At 39.2% G+C, this 11,063-nt stretch overlaps 1 protein-coding gene across 1 annotated transcript in view; it reads left to right on the forward strand.

Moving 5' to 3' along the window:
* TNKS (tankyrase) overlaps positions 1-9,239 on the forward strand; it is a 90,894-nt gene extending 81,655 nt beyond the window's left edge. The window contains exons 25-27 of the mRNA XM_060762702.2: positions 311-497; positions 1,601-1,757; positions 3,690-9,239. Of these exons, the coding sequence (XP_060618685.2) occupies positions 311-497; positions 1,601-1,757; positions 3,690-3,776 (431 nt within the window). The 3' untranslated portion in view covers positions 3,777-9,239. The remainder of the gene's footprint in view (positions 1-310; positions 498-1,600; positions 1,758-3,689) is intronic.
* The last annotated feature ends 1,824 nt before the right edge of the window (positions 9,240-11,063 follow it).

Here is an 11,063-nt window from a genome sequence, read left to right on the forward strand (position 1 = left end):
TTGAATGTATAACTCTGACTTTAAGTTGCAGCTCTGCTTATTCCTGAAGCATGCCTCAACAAGCCAGCCCGCTTAGGCCTTCTGCATATTTAACATGATCTAAAGTGGGCTGGCATTTTAATAAGATATTGTAAAGCATGTACTTGGGAACTTGTTGAAATTTCAAAGCTTGGGAAATAAGTACTTGGATATTGGTTGAATGTATATGGCTGAATTTGAATAAATATATTTGCATGCCAACCACCAAATGTTGTGGAATAGAATTCTTATATCATATGCAATAACAGAGTTTTTTAATGTTTTGTTCCAGGGTCACCTTTTATTAATGCTATTATTCACAAAGGATTTGATGAAAGGCATGCTTACATTGGAGGAATGTTTGGAGCTGGCATTTACTTTGCAGAAAATTCCTCTAAAAGTAACCAGTATGTATACGGAATTGGTGGAGGTACAGGGTGCCCCACACACAAAGACAGGTCCTGTTACATCTGCCACAGGTGAGTGTCTGCTGAGTCTATTGTTATTTGGTTTACATTGGGTAAATGGGGTAAAGTGGTTGAGATGAAATCAAAAAAGAAATGTCACATATGGGAGGAATAGAAATAGCAAAATATCTCTATGATGTTAGAAATAGGTAGTCACGCAAGAATTAAAAAACAGGGAACTTTTGACTCAGTGCTAGGTTTTATTTGGAATGGAACCAATGCTTTCTTCTTATCAATTGAAGCTGTTTATGATACAATTTTTGCTTCATTACACTTCTGTCTCAATGCAAGGTGCTAACCGGAAGGCTTTAGTTTTTCATTAGATCCATTTTTGATATTTTCATAGGACAACAGACTTGTTCATCCCTCTCTTAAACAGATTCATGTATGGGAGTAAAATTTTGGTAATCAGCATTTCTTTAAATGGTGCAAAGTAGTGCTAGTCAAAGTGACAATCCCCAAGACATTGGCTGCAATTTCCCAGAAAAGAAAGAAGTGTTGTCAAAGGCTTTCATGACTGGAATCACTGGGTTGTTGTGAGTTTTCCGGGCTGTATGGCCGTGTTCCAGAAGCATTCACTCCTGACATTTCACCTACATCTATGGCAGGCATCCTCAGAGGTTGTGAGGTCTGAGACCCCTCAACCTCTTAGGATGTCTGCCATAGATGTGGACAAAATGTCAGGAGAGAGAATGCATCTGGAACATGGCCATACAGCCCGGAAAACTCACAGCAACCCAAAGAAAGAAGTGATTGTACTGAATGTGTACAACTAGAGTGTCAGGCCCTAGCATTTTGGGGGTAGGGATGCTTGCCCCTACAGCAGTGTAATAGATGATGGTGAACATTAAATATCTCTAGAAAAGTATATTTAGAACATGCAGTGGAAAGAGATTGAACTATTTATAGAAATATCCTCAACATAAAAAAGGAAATTACATATATGCCCTAATCAATTGTGATAGATTTTTTAAAGCTTATTTTAATTATTTTATAAAACTGGAAAACCCAAGATAAATATCTCCCAATATGTTTATCCCATGCATGATTTTTTTATTTTTCTGCATATTAAATTACTTCATTTTCCATTTGTTTTTTCTCCTTTCTTCCTCCAGACAAATGCTTTTTTGTCGCGTGACACTGGGAAAATCTTTCTTACAATTTAGCACCATGAAAATGGCCCACGCACCCCCTGGGCATCACTCAGTCATTGGCAGGCCAAGTGTAAATGGACTTGCATATGCAGAGTATGTAATCTACAGAGGAGAACAGGTAGGTGACAAAGTAAAACATGTTAGTATACATGAATTGTTATACATTGCCTACAGTCAGTCAAGGCTATGTCATGATTTACACAGCAGGCCTAGATCTACATATAACACTCATGTTACACTAGTATTTTCCACATTAAATTTTATAGAGTGCATCTCTCTTTACATTGGGCCAATATGTATATTGGATATGAGGCCGTGGTAATGCAGTGCAGGAAATCTGCTGACAGGAGGGTTAGCAGTTCGAAGCCACAAGTCAGGGTGAGCTCCCAGCTGTCAGCCCTAGCTTCTGCCTACCTAGCAGTTTGAAAGCATGTAGTGCAAGTAGATCAATAGGTACCGCTTCAGCGGGGAGGCAAAAGGGCACCCCATATAGACATGCTGGCAACACGATTGGAGAAGTCTATGGACAACCGGCTCCTCAACATGGAAAAATGGAGCAAGAGTACCTCCCCATGGCTGGAGTTGAGCATCACCTCCAGACGCCGGAGATGGAAGGGGAAAGCTTTTAACTCTGTCTGTATATTGTATGTTGTTGTTTACTATGTTAAAAGGCATTAAATATTTGCCTTATATATATAAATATAAATAAAGTGTATTATTATTATCATTTAAAGAGAGGTAACGCTTCTGTACATTATGAAGCAGACATGTTTCCTACTTGCTTCTGCTATCTGTTTCTGGTCACAAGGGTATAAAATGAAGGGCTACCCTCAGTTTGAGTCCCTTGAATCAAGGTCAGGCTTTCTTTATGCATAAGCATTAATAGCATCTGTTTTCATAGTATAGTTTCTTGTTTTTCATAATAAATGCTATAATTCTTAACTTTTATGAACAATACAGGGAGATGTCTGTCGAAAATGGGAGAACATAAGGGATATGAACCCCATTTAATTATGGTTCTTGAGAGTGATGTAACTGGTTGTTCAGGAATGAGAAGACTTGGGTTCAAACCTTGTTTGTAATGGTCACTGAGTGACCTTGAGCCAGTTACACTCTCTCAAATAAATCATGGTTAACAGCAACATGTATTAATTCTATGTGGTGTCACTCTGTGCACCAATGAAGGGAGGTTAGATTATTCATATGGTTAGTGCCGTCGTTACCTTTGTACATAAATGTAGTCCCTGAAACATTGCAACCCAGTAGCCTATGGAGGACTAGCAAATTTTCATCATCCTGTGGTATTTTTAGCTTTAGTAGTCCTCTCTGAGCTGATGAACTTTCTGATCGAAAGGTTGGCGGTTCGAATCAGGGGAGCGGGGTGAGCTCCCACTGTTAGGCCCAGCTTCTGCCAATCTAGCAGTTTGAAAACATGTGAATGTGAGTAGATCAATAAGCATTGCCTTGGCGCTCCATTCAGTCATGCCAGCCACATGACCTAGGAGATGTCTACAGATAACACCGGCTCTTTGGCTTAGAAATGGAGATGAGCACCACCCCCCAGAGTTGGATATGACTGGTTTTTGTGTGTTTCCCTTGCCCATCCAATGCACCCATCCAAATGCACCATTCATTGCAGGAAACAATAAATAACAATGAGGGAGATAAGGTGCTATGGATCAAAGTAAGGTTATGCCTTACGGTTGAAGAAATACGATAAGGCAGTACTTCTCAACCTTGGGTCCCCAGATGTTTTTGGCCTACAACTCCCAGAAATCCGAGCCAGTTTACCAGCTGTTAGGATTTCTGGGAATTGTAGGCCAAAAACATCTGGGGACCCCAGGTTGAGAACCACTGCGATAAAGGAATGTAAGAAGGACCGAAGACCCAGAAATATCATGCTTTAGGGTGATGGTCAGTAAAAATAAGCATAGACTGATAAAGGTGAGTTGAAATGCATTCTCCTCTTCTTTGAAATGATTTAACATAATGTACAATGCCCTTCCTTGTTACAGTGACATCTGATTTGGATTTCTTGGCTTCTTTTTAGGCTTACCCAGAGTATCTGATCACATACCAAATTGTAAAGCCAGATACTCCCTCACAGACAGCAACGGCAGCAGAACAGAAGACCTAGTAAATGCTGGTTCAGAGAGAGAAATGAGGTGAACTGAAATAACTTATGGACTGGACGGAGGACATTAGTTTCAAACATCAGCAGTGTGTGAAAATTTTGTCACTCTGGAACTAAGCTGTATGTGTTTTATAAAGCATTGCTCTATAAATGAATATGAGTAACTGATACATACTCAATTGCTACTATTCCTTTTGAGGAAATGTTTACAAAGGTTTGCCTTTTACCAACATATCTCAGGCGCACTTTCCCTGCAGTTGCCATGTGTGTAGTGACATCGTTGCTTCAATCCAGATGTTTGGGAACATTATTTAACAAGCAGGGCTATGCCATGACCCTTTTTTTAAGAAAGAAAAAGAATTTCCAAGGCCCCTTTTAGGTTTTACAGTGTCCATTGTGGTGATACTGACCCATGTCCCATTCTCAACATTCAGAACTGCCATTGTTATTTTAAAGTCCTTAGTTGGCTATTTAAATCCCCCCTTTATTAAGAAAATGAGCCGGGCCCTTCATGAGTATATTTTTGCACAAAGTCAAGTTGACTAAAATCAATTAACAATGCAATAGGAATTTCTTACCCAAGAAGGTGTTAGAAGAGAGCTGGTTCTTTGGTCTGGGACTCTTTTTGCACTTTTTACGAACTTTTCTGTATGTTACTAGCATAAACGTTTAAGGTAGAGCCTCATCTTTTGTCCTTGCCGAGTTCCTCCTTGGGAAGAATTCATCCTGTTCACGGAGCAGCCTCTTGGCCTGCTCTCTTTCTTCTGGAAAAGTTCCCTGCTTTCTCCTGGCTACAATACTAGTAGACTGTCCTTGATAGAAGACTCTGTGAGAGAACTTAGGTAAGGACATATGTTATAAATGTTGGAGAGTATCTGATAAAAAGCAAAAGGAACTTGGAAAGCATGAAAAGGCAAGCATACCTGCGTTGAAAGGTCTGCCTTGATGTGTTTTTCTGCCTAGAAAGAATCTAGGAATATGTCCAAGTTCACTCACTTCTTTATGTTGTCACTTCCCTTCCCTTTAAACTCTTCCACGATCACAGAAGGAGTAGTACACAAGTGAATGAAAACCCTGTGTGGTTATTTGAACTTGATGTACCCTCTTTCCTCATACACTCTTCCCCAAAGTGAGGACCAGGAAAGAGATTTTGACTTACCCCAGATTTTGTGTACAATCCCAGAAAGAGAGTCTTTTCTTTCCACAGAGAGGCTGTCAGGGCCTGAGCATTGTCCATTCAGCTTGCTTTAAGGCCTCTCACTCTCAGTAGGAAGAATACATTTTATTTTATATTGTGCATGGATTCAGTCACATGCTGTATCAGCACCTATCTACTGAATTGGCATGCAAGTCTATTTTCTCCAGTGCAGACTGGTGTTTAAATGCCGATATAGAGCATAGTTTGCATTAATCTTGATCTCAGACGGATGCTAGTTGCTTTCTCACTCTAAATTTTGCCCCCATAAATCTTGTTTATTGAAAAGCTTAATATTCCCCAGAGAAGCAGCTTTTTTACAATGCAGAAATTTTAGTTTTAAAAGAGTTGAAAATTAAGTAGTATTAGGGATTTATGAATAGTTTAGGTAACAGAGAACGATTACAATATTAGAAACACAACTTTACAAAAACCTATCAACAGCCAAAGGATCGCTCATATTACAGATCTTCCAGTCAAGCTTTTTATTCATTGAAAGTAAAAAAAAAGAGATAGAGAGACTTATTTACAATTATTTTGTGAAATGTACTGGCATCTGCTTGGAAATGGGAGCAAAAAAAAAAGTACCTGGTGACTCCACAAGCACAAAAACCAAACCCAAATAAATTTTTGGAAAAATATCTTTGCCAAGAATAATCATGTAAATGTTGACAGTTGTCAAGCTCACAACTTGACTCAAGCTGGCGAAATGCTTTCTAAAGTTACTGGAGAGACCAGATGTGTAACACCTTTTGACAATTGTGAATCTTTTCCTTTGGCTTTTGTTCTTGCCAGCCACTGGTTGGGCTTAATGGTTTGCAACGCATAAGGCTTCAGAGTCCAAGGCTGGCCAGGCTAGTTTCTGCATTAAATACATGTCAAATTTGTGAAGGGATGGTGGGGTTCATTGTGAAAAGCAGATGGATATTCATGTGGAGATTTCTGTTTTTAACCACAGCTGGGGGATGATGTGCCCATTTATTGCAAATAAATGTGAAAGTCTACATTCTGCCAACTTCATGTAGATGTTAATTGGAACTCGGCTGTCTGTGTCGTTAAGCCAAATGGTTAACATGGATTTTGAAATTCAGTGTTTCTCTCCAAGGGACGATTCTGTGGTTGTCTTTTTCCTCCAGCGTGATAGTTCAACTAATGAAATGTTTTAGATTTCATGTAGAGTCCTAAACTTCCAGAACCTCAAACTGTGACCCTGATCTTTTGAACTGCCAGTGTTTTGTAACCAATGTTTTTTGTGCAGAGTAAAAGGTGCTGTGCGAGGAATTCCATTTGCAGTGGCTTTTGTCTTGTTGTAATGTAAATCTGTCGATACCTCCCTGAACAGACATTGAGAAATATGCATGCATGTTTACTTAAGTCTTCAGAGATCCCATATCCTAAGATGAAAAGTCAAAAGCAAGATGTAAATCTAGTTTTCTCTGTCTGTCAGAGTAACACAACAGCCACATTTTCCTGACACAATATTTGATACTTGCTTTTGGAATAAATAACCCAAGAACCTATCAAGTATTATGGGCATACTTTTTGTCTTACTAAAAGGGGTTTTTTGTGTCAGGAGTGACCTGAGGAACTGCAAGTCACTTCTGATGTGAGAGAATTGGCCATCTACAAGGATGTTGCCCAGGGGACGCCTGAACGTTTTGATGTTTTACCATCCTTGTGGGAGGCTTCTCTCATGTCCCCACATAGGGAGTTGGAGCTGACAGAGGGAGCTCATCTTGCTTGCCAGATTCAAACAACTGTTGGTCAGCAGTTCTGCCGGCAGAAGGGTTTAACCCTTTGCGCCACCTCCTGTGGGAGGCTTCTCTCATGTCCCCCCATGAGAATCTGGAACTGACAGAGAGGAGCTCACCTTGCTCCTCGAATTCAAATTGCTGACCTTTTTGTCAACAGTCCTGCTGGCACAATAGTTTAACCCATTGTACAACTGGGAGCTCCTTACTAAAAGTTAAAGTAACACTTTGTGCTGTGTTTAAATATATCAAGTATCTCCCCACTAGAACAGGAAATAAAAAAACAAAATATTTTCAGATTGGATCCCAGTTCTGGCAAATCAGACTGAATAAATGATGCCAGTAAAAACAGTAGAGTCAGTTCACTTTTTAGCTTTTTTTTCCACTAAAAGTGAAAAAGAGTGGTGCAAGAGAACTGAGCCTCATTCCTAGGTTTAGAATGGGATAGAGGCAGAATTAGTTCTGCAGGAGACTTGGAAGACAGCACTGAATGACAGAGAAAGCTTTCTCCAACTACCCACCTATCCTTTGTGGCATATGAGGCATGTTGCCACATTTTCCCCCTAGCCATTTTAGGTCCATGAGAGCCTTTTTTGTTTTGACAACAGAAAATGACACAGAAAACACTTCCTGTTTCCTGTTTTTTCCCCTTGCAAAACTCTTTTGTGAGCATAAAATGATGAAAATGCTATTGGGAGTTGGAAGACAAAACATTGTTTTGAATCTCAGGGCCCCAAGGACTACAAAAAAACAGCCCCGGGGACCACCCTTTACCCAATCCTGTTTTAGATTCGCCTCTTGAATATAACACCAGTGGGACTCGACGTGTGCTTATGTATGTGCCTTCTTCAATTTATGGTGGCCCATGAATTTCATAGGGTTTTCTCAGCATTACAATTTTAGAAACACTTACCTGGGTGGGCCTATCTAATTGCTTCTGATTTTTTAAATAACTAGAATTGTGACCTTAAATATATTAGTTAGTTGAGGGCTATTGCTCACAATATGCAGCAAGAAGCAGTTTACCACTCTCTAATAAGGGCATTTATTCTATGGTGCATATGTTTGCAAACAAACATTTGTCACACTGTATTTTACATTTCTGGATATAGAGCTATAGATGTTTGAAGAATTTCATGCACACATTTCCCATTCTGGTTTCCAAAATGGGAGGGGGAATAGCAAAAAACTGCATTATTTTTTGGATGTTCAAATCACTCTATAGTTAAGCAGAGGTAGAAGAGCTAAGCTTGTGGCTTCATTTTTTTTTCATACATTCCTACTGATCCACCTGTATTAACTTGTTTATTAACATTGAAATCCACAAACATTTTAAAGAGTTTGCTTTATTAAAGAAGGCACTCATTTGTTTAGGAATTTGCACCACAAAAGAATTGTTTGGGAGTTTTTGGTGAATTCTCCGTTTGTGGGAACTAAAAAAGGTTTTATCCAGCAAATATATGTAGAAATAAGGAGAGAAATGCAGGTTGAGCATCCCTTATCTGGAATGCTGCAGTCCAAAATACTTCTAAATCTGAAATTGTCCAAAAGCCAAAATTCAGTGGCTGGGATTTGCTTTTTGATGGTTTATTGTACACCGTTTGTAAAAATGATATAAATTACCTTCAGGCTTTGTTTATAAGGTTTATCTGAAACATGCCATATATTCTCGAGTATAAGCTGAGTTTTTTAGTGCAGTTTTTAGGCTGAAAAAGCCCCCCCCCCCCTCAGCTTATATTGGGATCAGCTTATATGTGAGTATATACGGTAATTTTATTGGTATCTATTTTTTATTTTTGAAATTTGCCAGTAGCTGCTACATTTCCTACCCTTGGCTTAGACTCGAGTAAGTTTTCCCAGTTTTTTGTGGTAAAATTAGGTGCCTCAGCTTTATATTCGAGTTGACATATACTTGAGTATCTTCATGTTGAGACCTGAGTAGAATAATAGAATCATAGAATCAAAGAGTTGGAAGAGACCTCATGGGCCATCTAGTCCAACCCCCTGCCAAGAAGCAGGAATATTGCATTCAAATCACCCCTGACAGATAGCCATCCAGCCTCTGTATAAAAGATTCCAAAGAAGGAAGCTTTTAAACAGAGTCTCTTCAAGATATGTCATATTAGTATGTGTAGAGACTAGGCATGGGGAATCCATGGTTCTAAAAATACTTACAAAACTAGGGGGCACTGGTGCTTTGCTTCTAAAGTGTTTCTAAAGTTCTGCTGGTAAAAATTTCTGAACTCTAAAAGAACTTTCAAAATTTAGTTATAAATGGCAGTCCCTAATTGGTTCTGTCATAAAAATTGCCAATAACAAATTATAAAATTTTGAAAGTTCTGCTAGAGTTCTGAAATTTTCACCACCAGAACTTTAGCAATACTTTAGAAGCAAAGCACCAGCTTCAGAAACACTTTAGAAGCAAAGCACCAGTGCCCCTAGTTTTGTAAGTATTTTAGAACCATTTAGAACCATGGATTGCCCATGCCTAGTAGATACAGGTATTCCAAAATTTGGAGACATCCAAAGCACTCCTGGTTGCAAGCATTTTGGATAAGGGTTACTCAACCTACACAATAATCTTATAAATATTTTTAAAGTTTTTTTTTTAAAAAAACAGACCCTTTCAGCTGATGTCTAAAAGACCACCTTTCCTATGCAGACTTTTATGACTTCTCTGGATTTATTGACTTGGAAGTCTCAACATGTACCAAAATAGTGCTTCACTAGGTGGTATCTCTACTACAGGCTTAAACTCTATTCGACCTGCAGCAGATAAAACACAGCTTTCCATATTGTGCCTTTTCCCACTCTGCAGACCCAACTGCAGCTTCATTGGGTAAAATAACAAACCCAATTCAAGGTAAAAAAGAAAGAAGGTAATTTAACGAATCTTTGGCCATGGGAGTTCAGCTATGCATGCACAGTATACATTTCAGTCTCATTATTAAATATTCTTTTATGTTTTAGCAGGAGAGTCTGCTAGCAATACCAACTGTGTTGTCATGTAGAATAAGCGTTTGGATACCATTTAGGAGGCAAATTGTTCTCACAATAATAAGATGCCAGTTGGAAGTTCTCCCTTGAGCACCAAAATGAATTGGGCCCATCTGCCTGCTGGCATTGTGGAATCACAGAATAATTTCCAATGCTCCACAGTATCAGAATTGTGTGGCTGATGGGTAGCTGTAATGGATACGAACAAGCTGCCATTTAGTGTTTTTAAGTTGGTTAAAAATGCAGTATAAAAGCATCACATGAAGCAGGCATGACATAAAGGAAGGATTCATATTTTCAGTACTTCAACATGTCCAGAACTACTGCTGGACTCTACTTCATCCAATCCCTATATTTGTGGCTATTAGCTGCGAGCATGTTCCTGATCACCTCCTCCTCCTGTTTATATGGGTCTGCAATACATGTGAACAAAACTAAATAAACTTTCAGTAGCTGCCACGTTTTTATGATGTGCCACCAAGTGTCTGCAAGAATGTGGGTTCTCGTACGTATTTCCATATACATTACCTTACTGTATTGTTACTGGTACAGATGCTTTGTTTGTTAGCAACCAAGCAAGTGGCCCTTGAAGTGACATCATCTAAACGGGTAGGAACCTTGGATGCAAGCATTTGATTTATAGCTATTGATGAAGCTCTGACAGCTGTTTCAAAGGGAATTCCCTAGTTTGCTTTTCTTAGGTGTAAAAAAATTGTTCTCTAGGATGGCAGCCAGTAGAAGCAAAGCTCTTGAGTGTTCAGTAGTTTTCCAATAGCGCTACAAAAAAGCAGAAGCTCAGGTTCCTGATAATCCTGCCATTACCATCTAAATGTAGAGCAGGAATTGCCAACTTTCTGGGATTAGACTATTGCCCATTTTTCACCCTTGGATGTCCTCCCCTACCCTCTAGTTTAGTGGTTCTCAACCTGTGGGTCCCTAAATGTTTTGGCTTTCAACTCCCAGATAGCCTAACAGTTGGTAAACTGGGTGGGATTTCTGGGAGTTGTAGGCCAAAACACCTGGGGACCACTGCTCTAGGGACATTTTTGCCATGTTTTTGGCCTGCCTTGGGCCATTCCAGTCCCAGAAGATATTTTTGTAACAAATGATCCAGAAGTGACTTCTGGACGACTTCCAGATTTTTTAAAAAGAAGGGCATCTTTTGGATGCAAAATGTATTAGATGTATTTGGGAGCAAAAAGCGCCCCTCCCCCTCAAATTGATCTTTTTTTATAGATTGAATTGGTTATGGTTCATTGCTATTTTTGCATAATTTTAACCTGGAACAGAATTGTAATTGATTTTAGAACTGAACGCACATCCAGGTTTCAATTTTTTCCAGTTAAA

The sequence above is a fragment of the Anolis sagrei genome, chromosome 2 (assembly GCF_037176765.1).
Source record: "Anolis sagrei isolate rAnoSag1 chromosome 2, rAnoSag1.mat, whole genome shotgun sequence".
In the NCBI taxonomy this organism is placed as follows: Eukaryota; Metazoa; Chordata; class Lepidosauria; order Squamata; family Dactyloidae; genus Anolis; species Anolis sagrei.